The sequence below is a fragment of the Aptenodytes forsteri genome, unplaced genomic scaffold (genome assembly GCF_000699145.1).
Source record: "Aptenodytes forsteri isolate BGI_AS27 unplaced genomic scaffold, ASM69914v1 Scaffold258, whole genome shotgun sequence".
NCBI classification, from domain to species: Eukaryota; Metazoa; Chordata; class Aves; order Sphenisciformes; family Spheniscidae; genus Aptenodytes; species Aptenodytes forsteri.
This window is the reverse complement of record NW_008795250.1, coordinates 2,405,660-2,420,550: the sequence shown is the minus strand read 5'-3', so window position 1 is coordinate 2,420,550 and position 14,891 is coordinate 2,405,660. Positions and strand designations below refer to the sequence as shown.

The following is a 14,891-nucleotide window of genomic DNA, read 5'->3' as shown; positions in this document are numbered from 1 at the left end:
ACCGTATAACCTTGTTTCTTAGCAAAAAGGAGAATTCATGTAAATGCCACCATGTTGCGAGTAGTTTGTGAGATCCTCTATGACAAACTTTTGTTGCCTAATGTGACAAGATCTAGTCATTTTTTTTTTTTTCATAGTTTTCGTAACATCTTAATCGCTGGTTAGTAACCATCGCAGTCTGCTGCCTCACCAGGCACACCTTGCTTCACTTTTCCAGAGGCTGGCTATGGGAAAATGAGCATCGGAAGGCACATGTTGCTTTTAGCTGGATAACCATGGAAGTTGGTGGATAGCCGGAAAAAGGCACTATATGTCATCAAAATTACACTAACAGTCTGTATAGCTTTTTATCATTCCTTTGCAATTTTGTTAGTCTCAGCTTCTCGCACCCAGTCAGTTCTTTCTGCAGAGCCTCCCTTGTTTTGTATCCTGTCACCGATAGATTTAGCACATTTACCAACTGGCTCCGTTTCTTTCTGCTTCCATTTTAGCCTTCAGCAGATTATATGCTACTCAGATGAATTTAATGGGCCACGAATGCTAGAACAAATAATCAAAGAAGCTATTTTACATAATAAAAGAAGATACAAAACTGCATATATGGATGTGTCAAGGTTCAGACTTGTCTTACTCATTTATTTTTCTTTAGGCTTGGTTTTAGTGCATCCTTAACATGTCTAACATGCCATTCTCACAAATAAGTTTTGGTGGCATTGTTTCTGTTCACCTTGACAATGTTTGGAAAGCTCTTCTGTGTTCGTGGGCTGTCAGTGTCCAGATGCGGACAAAGAGGTTCAAGAATCGGGAAGAGCAGCGTTTCCTTAGATTTTTAGATGGTCTTAGAACTTTCTTAGATGGTCAGATTTGCCTTGGTGGTTGTGTGGTTTAAATCTGATGAATTTACCTGGATAGAATACAGGCAAATAGAATACAAGAAGGTGGCAAGCTCTTCTGTGTTCGTGGGCTGTCAGTGTCCAGATGCGGACAAAGAGGTTCAAGAATCGGGAAGAGCAGCGTTTCCTTAGATTTTTAGATGGTCTTAGAACTTTCTTAGATGGTCAGATTTGCCTTGGTGGTTGTGTGGTTTAAATCTGATGAATTTACCTGGATAGAATACAGGCAAATAGAATACAAGAAAGTGGGAGAAGAGGGGAAAAAAAGTGATACAGTTTTGGCAGCTCTTGTTCACATCTCCTTTGTACAGATTTTTCTTGCTCGAGATAGCGAAGGATGATCCATCTCCTGTCTTTGATTACCACTAAAGCTCCTATTTTTTTTTTCTACGTGTTAGTTTTTCATCTGATCCATGATAGGAGGCTTCTGCCTTTTTTGACTGCAATGACAATAAAATGCATATTAAAATAATCTGAGATGTATCTTCTCATCTTCTTACTTTCTGTTCTTGAACCACTGTCAAGCAGTTCCAAAACCAGAGCTTAATGACAAACTTCTTGCTATTTTCCTCTTAGCTAGAACCTGTTTGCAGTGCTGTCCACATATTCTCCTACTATTTCTTCAGGCATTTCTCTTTTTAAAGCTCCTAATACTTTTTCTTCAAACTTACTTCTATCTTCACTCAAATTCCCTACGCTTCTTACAAAACAAACTTTTTGTAGTCCTCCTGTTACTAGATCATGGAAACAGGGTGCCTTTCCTTACCGTATACCTGGATAGGACATCTCCCTGGCTGCTTTTAAGACTGGTTTCTTTCACTTAATTCCAATAATGATTTTGTTTGCTCTGCTTTTAAATGTATTGAATCAGAAATTTGATCAACAACTATAGTAGTATCATAAATCAATATTAATGTGGTAATTAGTTAGGTGAGTCAAAAGTCTTTGTGTCCTAACAATTTACCTTTGCAACCAGGTAAGAGCATTGGTTCCACTAACATAATTCTAGTAAAATTTCAAATGGAGAAAGCAATTAGGTTGATTTTTGTACATTGGCCACTCCGTAGAGACCAAAAAAGTTAATTGTCGTAATATGCTATTCAGTTCTTATTTTGAAAGAATTCAGTCCATTCCTGCCCACTAAGCCATTGCTTGATAATGCCAGAAAGGAAGCCATCAGGTAGACTCTCTCTTTTTTTTTTTTTTCAACTGCAAATAAGAATGGTTCCGGATCAGCATCCAGTCACGATTTGTTGTCTCGGCTTGGGGTATTTGGTAATTTTACTGGCATTTTATTGTGGACACTTGGAGTGATGAATCTTGGAAAACTCTTGTACAAATTTGTATCACAAAAAGGGGAATGATGGTTGCAATGGGAGAAGAGCGCTGAGGGTACTACATGGAGCATAAAATACTACATTTAGTACTACATTTAGCATAAAAAGCAGATAGTTTGTAAGAGCTGACTTATAAACCCTCCCCCCACCCTTTACAAGTCAGAGGGAGAAAATTCTGTACTGAAACTTTGCCAACTTGTTGAATTTGTCTTTTGAAATTTTTTTAACCTGTATCTTATTCTGAAAGCTTACATCTTACTGAAGTGGCTATCTTTTTACAAAAATTCAATTACTATACCTTATACAATATACATTGCTGTTCCTTATGTTGTACAGGCATAAGTCTGGTGTGTTATAGTTCACTTAACTTTTCAAGCAAGAAGTCATTCCAGCTGTATCTGCAAAATGGTTTTGGTTGGGGTTTTTTTATGATGTGGTTGTGTTATTTCATTTTTCTTACGTTTTAGTTGCTATTGTCTAAATACCTTGGGTCACAATTAATTGCAGAGAACTGAAGCAGAAGGTGCAGAAAGATGAGCTACTCCTGTGGAATTGATCTAGTTGAACTTAACTTTAAATGTGAAGCTGAAGTACAGAATTTGTTAGTTAAAAATTCATCTCTAACATGGCTTCTTGTAAATGGCACCCAGGAATATTATAAGTAAACACTCCTTCAGTTTATGTGGACATTTCAGGAAGAGGGCTTGTGTGTGCTTCTCTGGTAACACTTTATTTAAGTCAATGCGTCCATCAGATCACCCGTATGTTCTGTTTTGCACAGCTATGAAAGATTTCTTCTGCTTGCGGGAGGCAGTCTGGAGATCAGTGATGTTACGGAAGAGGACGCTGGGACGTATACCTGCATAGCGGATAACGGAAATGAGACGATTGAAGCTCAAGCAGAACTTACAGTTCAAGGTAGGTCGAATATTTAATTTTCAGAGAGAACGGATCTCCAGATGACTCTTCACAAGAGTTTTATTGTGCAGTCAATTAAAGACCCTGTTGGTTTTTTGTGCCCTGTTTTAAAAAAAGAAAACAAACAACCCCACAACCCCCGCCCCCAAATACCCCCAACAATTGTTATATTGTGTTATGTGTTACTCTGTTCTTATTCACAAACTGCTTATAATGTCATAAATATTCAAATGAGGAATTTGCTTATATAGTGCATCTTGAGCATGGTTAAAAACTGCTGTATGTGCTCATGTAATATTAAATATAGTCAATGCCATATACTTTTCTAAAGGAGGACAAAGGTCACAGTGTGGCTAATCACATCTGAAAATTGACCTATAGTGCTACTACTACTACTTAGGTCTTCATTGAAAAGGACATACATAAAGTATTTTTCATAATTCTTAAATATGCTGTTGTTTTCAAGGAGCTTGACAGAAGATAAAAGCTGAGATACTTATTTAGTAATACCCTGATTTATTGTGTGTATAACTGTCTTGCTTACTCTTGAAAGCTATTTTTACTAGAAAGAGTGCTGAAATGTTGATAACTTTGTTTTAAAAACAGCTTACTTATGTAACCTGTGCGAATAAAGTAGACTTGTTAAGGAGCAGGAATAAAAAGGTAGAAGTTTGACTTCTTCACCTTTCTTACATTTTATGAGGAGATCCTTCTTTTTTTACGAATTAGATCTTAATATTGGTTTAATATTCTTCAGCTAGAATTTAATGGCATGTAAGGGTGGTTCATATATGCAGTATCCTTGTAAGAGCTTAACTGACTTGTTTTACAATGGGTTGTGGTACTAGAAAGTTTGTCTTAAGTATGTCTGACGGGATGGATTTAATCACTGAACAACCATAAAGGAAGGCTTATCTATAGGTGAAACCTTTATGACCAAAAAAAAAAAAGTATTGTTTTACATTGTGCGATAACTATTCTTATACTATGAAATGTTATGTAAAGGCATGTTAGCAGAGTTCTTACTTCTTTATCGACACAATGTATGAAAGTCTGACAAATTTTAGTACTGACGGCATATATATTTAAGGTGGTACATTTTACGTGTCTTACCTGGAACTTCTGAAATATGGCTACGTTTCTGGTATAGAAGAGCTAGAGAAGGTCAGTTGGGTTTTAAAAAATTATATATATTAAGAAGGGACAACAAGAGTTGCTCAGTATTGAACAGCTAAAGTCTTCCTCTTTAGGAAGTGGGGTAGGAGAGAAGGTTTATACTGGCATCCGCAGCTTTTCTGCTTTATGTCACAGCTGTATTTAACCATGTCTATGTGAAACTGAACGTAAACAAATTCTGCACCTTGTTAACGAACACATCAGGGGGAATATTCTCCTGAGACTGCGTTGTCAGTGCTCGCTTTGCAGTGTTAGCTGTTACCTGCTACCTGTAACTTAAGCTTCACCTTGCATTTTATTCCCCACTGGTCTTGGGACCAGCTTTCTGAGCATGTCTTTTGCTTTCTGTAGGTTACTGGTACAGAAGCATTTTAGCTAGCTCTGCCCTTCTTTAAAAGTTGGGGAAGAATATCTGAAAAATGCATTCCCTGTGAGGCCTGTTCAAACGCAATATAGCTCTACCTTGACTCAAAGCATTTTGAAAGCCAACAAATTCTGATTGTGCAGAAAACCCCCCCGTGTTTTTCTTCCCTTGTTTCTTGGGCCAAAAGAGTAAAGATAGGTGCTCTGTCTTACTTACATGCTTGATGCTTCATAGCATTTTATGATGGTTTTGCACAACTCGCTGTGTGCTGTGTTTAATTCAGTTCCAACCTATATATTTTACAGAATTGGCATGAGGCTTTGAGTTTTATGGGCAATGGCGGAAATTAATATTATTAATGATATGATGCAATTAAGCTAAGCAAGTAATAGATAAGACTGAGATTATAGCCTTAATGTAGGATATACAGCAAGGTCACTTGGGGGATGAAAGTGATCTTGAGAACTCTTTTTTGCTCCTTATCTAAACTAATGTAAATGATTTCTTTATTTGGTTGTAAAGATTTAGAATATGTTCTGCCAGTTCTTTGATGCTGAATTTTTCTTACATGCCTGGCACAAAAAAAAGATTTCTTTTAACGCTTGAGTATTAAAATATACTAAGGGTCATACAGAATGCATTTTGGAAAGTTGCATTTCTGATTTTACTTCTTAGTTCTAATCTTAATTCTACTTTCCTTTGAGAGGTCGCTGTAGAGAGTAATTGTATTTCTGCATTACTATAATTTGGTGAAGGGTTGAATAGTTTGAGTAACTGTTATCTGATCACTGTATCATTTTCTTCTAGACTAGAAAAATTGTCATCTCTTCCCTCCTAATAACTGCATGATTTTGCTTAATTTAAGCTGCTTCTGTTATTCTTAGAAATTAGCCTGGCAGAAGTTCATACAAGAAATCCATTTTTGGGGTATTGAATTCCCTTGTCTCATCTATTTTTCTGCATCTCTTTCCTGAAGCACCTGGGATTTTTTGTTTGGAGACTTCAGTAGCGTACTAGAGGTTGCACTAAGGCAGTCAATCTTTTTTTCCTTCTATTAACATTTCACGATGGCAATCCAGTGAGAAATTTGTAAATCTCTACTTAAGTGTGGGTAAGATGGCATTGTTTGACAGCGTTAGGACAGTTAAAGTGAAATGGCATTCCTTTTGATGCCTCTTAACTGAGATTTCCCCTGCAGTGCCAGGTACGGATTGACTGAAATTTGCAGGTAGTTAGAAACAACCCGCTTTGTCCGGTTGTAAGCTTAAATTGTGCACAGAATAAAAAGAATGCTCCTTAAATGTTACTTTGCTCCAAGACCAGCTTTTCTATATTCTTTAACAAGGATATAAAGACCTGGAAGCTAACGCGCTTTCTCTTTGATGTGGTACCACTGGCAGCAAGCTGCCATGCGTCCGCTGCTTTGGACTGATTACCTGAGTACCCGTCCTTCCGTGGCAGTAAGGACGAAATTGCTGACCTTCATCATTAAAGCGTAGGCTACCGAGAAGCCCCTCACACTGAAGTTGTGCAGTGCTCAGCTGGCAAGGAATAGGTACATTTTGCTGTGCTGCTTGTGTGTTTGTGTAAGGTACATGGGAGATAATTGAAGAAAGCTTATTTCCAACTGCATACAAGCATATAAAGTGATCAACCCTGGGAGTTCATGGGTTTTTTTTTTTTCCTGTTAAATTTGGCACCATTTTCAATTCAGTTAAATGTTACCTTAAACTAATGGAGTTTACTCACATCCTATTGGTGACACTTAAAGATATCATCTGTTTCACATACCTGGAAGTAGTCTGTTGGAACAGGCTACCCTGTGTCATTTTTTAAAAAAAAAAAAAGTGTTAGAGGAGCCTTCTATTGCCCTAATGTTTGGTTTTAAAAAATTATTGGATTTAATTTCCCTACATATATCGCATAAAGACTGAATCTGGAAAAATGGCTTTGACTAGAAAGGTACTTAAGGGTCCCAAAGGATACTACACAAATTTGTTTCCTCAGTCTCTTTATCTACAATGTGTATCTGGGAGCTAGGGTAATGAGACTTTCCTTTTATTCAGAGGATGATGGAAAATTAATGGATTATTTTGTTGAAGACTGCTCTAAGAATATGAAAAAGGTATGCAGTACAGGCCCTGAGAATAGAGGAAAAAATAGTATTTCACTGCTGGTGAAAGTGAATAGTGGTATTGAAAGTGTTTTTAGTTGAGAAATCATTTAAATTCTAGGTGGGTTTGGAGAGAAGAAAGAGTATGTTGTTTATTTTTGAGGAGGACAAAAGAAAGAATCATAAATGAATACCTGTTTTCGTCATTAGTAACATCCTTTGTACCTTTACTTGTGAAACATCTTTGAATTTCAACCCTTTGTTAAACCTGGTTATTCTTTGATATGGTACAAAGGGATTTTTTGAGAAATGCACAGGGAATTCAAAATACTAAAAATCTAAAGTATGTCTTGGAAGACGATGGTTTTTGATGTAGCTTATATCAACTGCCTGGAATTAATTCTGTATGTGCTGCTGAGTGACATGAACGCGGTTCCTGCCCTTTTCTCAGTGTGGCTGTGCCCGCTGGAAAGGTGAGCGCTGTCTCCGCATCCCTCTTCCCCACAGCCCCTCTGTCATCTATTTGCTCAGCTGCTTTTTGTGAGCTCTGAGGCACTTTAGTTAACTTAAACCAGACTTTTTTTAGGCTGATTGAAGCTATCTTAGATCATTTTGACCGAAATGGGTTAGGGAGCAACTGCCTGAACAGCTCAGCGATGGATCTGTTGGAAGCACAATTTTCAGGCCTTCTTCTTGAAAATGGGAAGATGCACGTTGCCACAAAGTGAGGAGATACCCTGAAGCAAACTCACAAGACTGCTCTGCATCCGAGTTACAGAAAATAAAAGTTTCTAGTTGTGTGTGCAAATTGGGGATTTCATGGACCCATGTGTCACGCACCAAATTTTTGACTTGCGCATTTGAGAGGTGGTTTGAATATGGAAGAGAACATGAAATGTCCTGGAGGAAGGTCTGCGGCTGAGATAGTCTCAGCCCCTAAAGCTTAACATTTCTGAATCCCATCCACATTTGAGATAGTCTTTAGGGACAAATATCGAATGGATAAAATGTATGTACAGCTTTGTACTTACTCACTTTTCCTTGAGTTAATCTTGGATGCAAGAAGCGTATGTCATCATGGTCTCAGGCCAAGCACCTTGAAAGTACCTTTGCAGGGGTAGGTTACTTCCCGTGAAGGGAGGCAGTAATTTGGTTTCTGAAAATCTTTGGTACAAAGTCGAATTTCTGTGAGCTGTGTTGACAGTGTTCCTTCCCCTTGCTGTCAGCGGGAGGCATGATGCTGGGTACCAGATTTATTTACAACACGTGTAATGAATGGAGAGCACTGGAAAAATTTGTTTTGCTCTCATCAGCAATGAAAGAATCTGTAGTATTTCCGTTAGATAAGAGTGGAAAGTGATGAAAGAAAAGCTGGGGAAACAAGTAGTAAATGTATTTACAATGTAGTCAGCTGGCTTCTGTTCAGTCTAAAACCTGCGGCCTGGAAGAGCCATAGTGGCAGTTAAATACTGAGAAGGTTACAAGTTCATTCTTCATCTGGGAAATATTTCAAATTTATTACTGTGCCCAGTGCCCCTGGGATTTCTGCAAATACTGTGACGCGAGTTAGATCACTGCATGAGCTTCCTGTCGCCTGTCTTGGTACTTATGTTGTAGATAATGAGTTTAGAGGGAGTTTTCTCTTTTGGTTGAAATATTTACTGCAGTTAATACTGAACCAGAAAATAATAAACCAAAAAAAATTCCTTTTTCATTTTCTCAATTTTAGAGATGGCAGGTCTGAAGTCTTTAAAATAAATGAATCGCTGCATTTGTGTGAGAAGAGTCAGAATTGCTCTTTTTTTGTTGTCTATGTTAGTACCTTTCAATGTGTTTTGAAATTGCAGAAAGTTGGCTCTTGAGTCATCTAGGACAGCATTCAGCATCTGATAGCATATCTTAAATACCATGCATTCAATGCCTTGCTGTGTTAATGTACTAAAATTAAAAATAAAATTGGAGGAAAGGTTTATTTTGGGTATCTGTAGTGATAAATTAGAGGTGGCGCAGGGCAATAGGCTGATCGCTACCTAATTTGTGCTGCCAGAGCAAATTGTATGGAAGAAACAAATGCAGAAGTGTTTTGATAGAATTATCATTTTTGTGCTTTGAAAGGAAATGCTGGAAATATTTTCAGTACAGCTGAAAAGCCTTATGCTAATGGAAAATAGTTATTCTAGCAAAAAATACATATATTGCAATGTTGGTCCTGCAGTGTAAGAAAAGGGTTTTTTTTGTGTGCTTTCTGTGCAAGGGCTGGATAGTAATTTGGATAATAAAAGAAAGTTAGATAAAGTCTATATTTTGTCTAGCCGATAGGCTTTAAATTAATAGTCAGTGACACAAATCAGATTTGAAAAGATGATGTTATTAGGACACAGCAGAACCGTAGGTGGTTGGGATCTAGACTATACCAGCCGAAACATTCCTCTGTCAGTGTAGCATACCTAATGCATTGTCGCATGCAAAACTGCCTGAGATGGTGAAATTTAGGGTCTCTAGCACTTGGAGCAAGGTTTGGCGCACCCAAAAGAGGAAAGAAAGTTAGCTTTCAGAAATCTGTGAAAGCGTGCTTCGGTCAGGCTTTCTGAGAAGCGATCTGTAGCCGTTGTGGTTGTTCTGCTTCACTTTTCATTTAGCCGTTCTATTTGCTGTTGGTGTAATGGGTGTTTCTAGTACAGACAACACTTTGGTCATTGACGGCAGGTAATTATTTTAAGTTTTTGTATTTGAAGATCTTGGCTTAAAAACTAGTTGTGATTATGCTGCTATTGATACATTAATTTTGTTCTATTTTTATTTATGGGTTTAATTACTGTTGTTTATACTTGGGAACAATATAGTCTGAAGCTATTGACGAGGCTTTAAAAATAGTTGAAAAATGGCTCCCCATTACACTATTATTGAGAAACAGGACTTCGGTCAAATAGCTCCCCTCCCATCATTAAAATAAGGTGAAAATGTACCAGAAGCATGAGGTAAGTCAATATGCGCGGCCCTGTCCCTGTAGCTTTAGTTCAAACATCTCATCTTAAACATTTTTTTAAACATCTCAAAAATTAGTTGAAAAAGAACCGTTTCTAAACTTACTGCATAGGAAACAGGCTGACTCTGTTGTTGCATCATTATAATCTATCAGTCACAGTTGCCTTATTTCCTGGTGAGGTTGCAGAGAGGGAGCACTCAGTCCTGTCTGTTTAGTTTCCTTGTCTTGCACAAAGAGCAGTTTTATTCAGTTTTAGTTACTAACCAGCCTGAGTTAGACTTGTTAAGACTTTCTTTAAGATCAAACCAAAACAGCCGTAGAAGGAAGAGCCTTAACATAGTCTTAGACCGTCTTCCAAAAGTGCATCTGGCCAGGTCTTCATCTGTGGCAGACGCTTTGATAAGAGATAATGCCATCCTTCTCAGGAAATTGTAGATGTTTGAAAAGCGCATTAAATCCTGTAGCAACAGAATAATATGTCTGGGTGACTTATTTTTGCATTAAGCTTTCATTATTATTGGAAACAATTCTAGGGAAGAAATTTGAACCAACACTGAAAATTGCTAAAACCTTTCTCATACCTTCTAGATTATCTTTATTGATTTCTGTTTCTAATTAAGCTCAGTGCTGTATCTTGATAATAGGCTGCACTTCAATTATAGATTCAGAAGATACTGCACTAAACCTGACGTTGTCAAAGGCTGCTACTTGGGATGAAGTATTGGTTTTTTTCTGGTTATTTCGGAACTACTCTGGTTGGGGGAAGCTGTTAATAGTAAAAAGAATACCTCAGCTTCGTACATGTTATTTCTTTCCCGTGAAACTGTAATGTGACTTCCATTAATGATCTTTGTTCCGTAGTGATACGAAAGAAATGCAGTAAGTCAGAGGAGTCTGATGTGGGGAAGGTGTATAAGCTGAATTCACTGTGCTTTTGGTCAGTGCCATTGCACTTCACTGTATTAATGGAAAAGACTTTCTAATAGTCCTTGCTGCTCTTCTTAAGCATAGTTTAACGTTTATGGGGTTGTATAGTTTACCTGTTAATTCAACCAAATATGAATATAGATACTTTTTGAGTAATGTTTGTCTCCGTCACATTCATGTTCAAGGGTAATGTTACTACTGAGAAAGTTATAAACAAATATTCAGAAACACACATGGAATGGGGAGGAGGAAGGAGACTGTAGCATTATTTTAAGTCTACATCACTTGCTCAGGCTTTACCTGGAGACCAAAAATGCCCATCTACATGAGATGCCTAATTTTTAATATTAAATGCAAACTTCCACAAAAATGAATCGTTCTTTGCATGATGAAAAACATCACACTTTTGTTGTGTTTAAAGATACTGTGATCTGATTTCTGTTGCCCACTACTATTATGCAGGACTTGGGCTCAGCAGAACCTCTGATTGCCTCTGTTTGTAGCTGCTCATTTTCTAAACCTTCCCCTGTAGCTGGTGAACCACTGTAAATTTTTTTGCAATGTCTTGATTTTTTTCTAAGACCAGGAGGAACATTTGTCCGGTTCTTGCCATATTTCAGAAGCATAGGAGAATAAAGCTTGTTGAGGAGAGCTTGCCACGATTCTTAATAGGGGTACAAAAATTTGTTTTCTTTAATCGTATTTCCAAAAATGATGAATGAGCTTTGCTAGAATTTTGAAGGAGGATTCCCTTGTAGCAGTGCAAATGTTTAGAATTCGGTGGTGGTGTTAAAGAACAATGAAAACTGAATGCTGTAGCGAGAAGCGTTGGGCAGCCTTCACAAGCAATGATCTCTGCCCTGCTGCTTCCTCTTCTTTTTCAGTGTTCAAAGGGGGCAAACACTGCATGAAGCTTAGGGCTGGGATGGTTTTCTGACCTTACCTGGGGTCAGGGTTGAGCAGAGACAGCTGCTGTCTGTGCGTCGTGCTGTGCATGTGAGCAGAGTCTAACTCCTGTGGTGAGGGCAAGTACAGGGTGGTTATTGAAACCCGAGAGAGAAGACAAGGGTTATGTGTGTGCCTTGTGGAGGTGCATCCCCTCTGGTATGGACCATCCACAGGTCGATGAGGAGGTGTGGAGGCTTCACAGACTAGGCATTCATTACAATAACAGATGTTTTTTTGGTTTCAACTGTGCTGCAGAGGTATGAGTGTGGTATGTTCAACTATCAGAGCGTGATATCCACCCACCGACAGACCAGGATGAGGAACTGGAAATGGGTGTACCGTCTCTCTGGAGCTTCTGGCGCAGGATGTGAAAGGCTGTGTTTGTCAACCTGAAATCGATCCCACTCTTTGATCATGCTGTGACTGGGAATGTCATGCCCCTGCTGCATCCAGAAGCATCAGCTCGCAGCACATGCTCTTCCCAGCAGCGGTGACTTCCCGCTAACCGGCAGGAAGGACCGTGGATGTGGCGGTTCCCTGGGTTTGGACACCGTCCTGGGGACAAGCTCTCTGGAGCAACCCAACGGTGGTAACAGTGCAGTGCAGGTGGAGCCGTAGGGGTCTGTAGATAATGGTGCTGCAAGGTGGGCTTTTTCTCTTAAAGGAGTACCTTTTCTGAGTACCTGACAACCATTAATCATGAGGTTGTTCTACATGAAACATCTGTAATTCACTAGACAATTCGATTATATTTGGAAAAATTTTCTTTGTGTTACGTGGGTGTTGCAGTTTTCAAATGGATTTTTGTAGCACTGAAATAATGGCAAAACAGCCCCAAATGGTTAAGTGTTACTGAGGACAAAGATTAGATCCTTTTGGTTAAGTGCCCATAACTGAATTGCGTGGGGGGTGGGAGGTAATGCCTCCAGAGCTGCACGTGCAAGGAAGACAAGGTTCACTTTGAATTTAAAAACTTTGTGATTATTTTTTTTTTACATATATATATATATAAAAAAAACCATTAAGAAAGACAAAACCAAATTACCAGTAACCCATACAATTCACACAAATGGTTTTCCTTGTAAATGTTCTTGAGTAATCCTTGGGGATGATGAAAATGTTACTAAATTAAGCAGCAGTGTCTTAAGTATCTACAATGTAGAAACTGATATTGAACTAAGGGAATTGTAAAAGCTGGTTTCTCTTTCGGCTAGAATTTCTAATAAATTAAGATCGTATTAACGGGGGTTTGAACCAGCTGCTGCTTTATGGAAAGAAATACTTTCTCCCACAGAATGGCTTTTAAAAAATAAGCTAAGGCTGCTATCAATACCTTTGGCCTAGACAATCAGTTACAGAAAATGCATGTTTTTGCCTAAGTTTCATATTTAGATATATTTGTCTAGTCTCCAAACTAAAAATGTACTTTTTAGTTTGGAGCAGGATTTACGTGACGCGGAAACTAAAAATGTACTTTTTAGTTTGGAGCGAGATTTACTGCCTTGGTTCTGAAGTCAGTTACGTGATGATGAAGTATGTAACACTGCAAATTAGAAGAGACGTGTGCTGCAGTACAGGGCAGTCAGTCCTGCGTTAGTGAGTCTTCCACTCCCTTTCCCAGATTTTCATTCATTATGCTGCTTCCTTGCACTAAAATGCCCGTCTGAAATAATACTGTTGAGATGACTTTTTAATTTTGGGAAGACATGCAGTGAAGCCTGCCATCTCTGTTTTCTATACCTAGTCTCAGCTTGTCTCTGGGTGATGTGTTTTCCTTTAGATTGTTTGGAACAAAAAGCTCTAATTCCATGAATTTTGTCACATCATGTATGTCATGCATGAATATACATGGTACGCTGTGTGAAGCATACCATTAGGTTCCTTGTGAGTTAGGCAGGAGGAATAGTTAATACTGGGTGGAAAGTTCATCCTCTGCACCGCTGACCTGATATTATAAATGACGCATGTTTTTCATACAGTGATGTAGGAAAGGTAAGCCAGTCGGATAGCCCAACTGGTTCATTGTTCCAAGTGCTCTTGAATACTTGTTAAGGATTGAAGGATATAGTAGATATAATCATAAACTAGAGAGAGACTGTAGGGGTTTTATTACTGGTTTTATTCCCAATCAAAAAGAGATGACAGTTAAAATTTCAATTAAAAAATAAAAGCTGAAAGATTCAGTAGTAATTTTTAAGTTGCATATGCCAAAGACTTCCAAGAAATTTGAATGTGTGAACTAAGAGGCTCATTAAAATGCCTTCTTCCTCTTAAGTGAGAACTCTTTTTATAGAAATTGTGCCCTAAATGGCAAGTATTTCTCTATATATATCAGGGTCATCCTTCCATATTTAATTGGTTGAATCAAGCTTTAAGTTTGATTCTTGGATTTATGGGTTTTAAGTTGGGGTTTTTTTTCCCCCATTTCAACAGAGACTGCTGCATTGTTTTTGCACCACCAAATTTCGTGATGAAATCCGAGGGTGATGTTAAAATGGAAATGCTGAAGAACACCATGCATTACTTAAATAAGTCTCTAGAGAGAGACCATACCATAAAGTATACATACACTTTCTTTCAAGTTAAATTTTTATGATAGTTAAGCTGACTCTCGTACCACCAGATAATTTATTTCTCTAATGGGAGCTAGATTATTGCAGTTACTAGATGTCTCATTATAAAAACTATAGTCCTTGGCAGGGAAGTTTATCCCAAAGTTAAAGATGAAACAATTCAGTAATTTGTTGTAAGGAGGCGGGCTGTTTTCTGAGGTGACTTATTCCCTGCACAGTCTTGCAGTTACTTTCTCTTCATGATGAGAATAATTTAAAAGAAAAACACCATGGAGTTTGATTCCTCCAGTAGACACAGCTTCTTTAGTTACGGCGTCAATTTAAGTTAAACACACTGTTTTGTAGTAGATGTGAAGACCTTTGAGGCAGGTGTGATCTGCATAATAAAGTTGTTATACGCTCTTCCGTTGGCACTTCTGAGGTTCTCCCTTCAGAAAGGTGCTGGAAGGAGGCCTATAGCAAAATGTGAACAGGATCCCAAATATTCGATAGAAGGAAACTGGGCTCACAGCAGGCTAGTTGGTGGTTAGTAAATGGCAGAAGGATATTTTTATATTGAGTATTTTTCTAAACAGTCCTGATTTCTGGCAGCTCTGCTAGTCTTGTTTGTTTTCAAGTGCTGACTCAAAGTTTTCTTCTATGGTCTTGCTTTTTTG

General features: G+C 38.2%; 1 protein-coding gene across 1 annotated transcript in view; it reads left to right on the top strand.

Moving 5' to 3' along the window:
• NEO1 (neogenin 1) overlaps window positions 1–14,891 on the top strand; it is a gene marked incomplete at its 5' end in the record, with an annotated part of 157,007 nt that overhangs the window by 33,367 nt on the left and 108,749 nt on the right. The window contains one exon of the mRNA XM_019471969.1: window positions 3,012–3,148. Coding sequence (XP_019327514.1) covers window positions 3,012–3,148 — 137 coding nt within the window. The remainder of the gene's footprint in view (window positions 1–3,011; window positions 3,149–14,891) is intronic.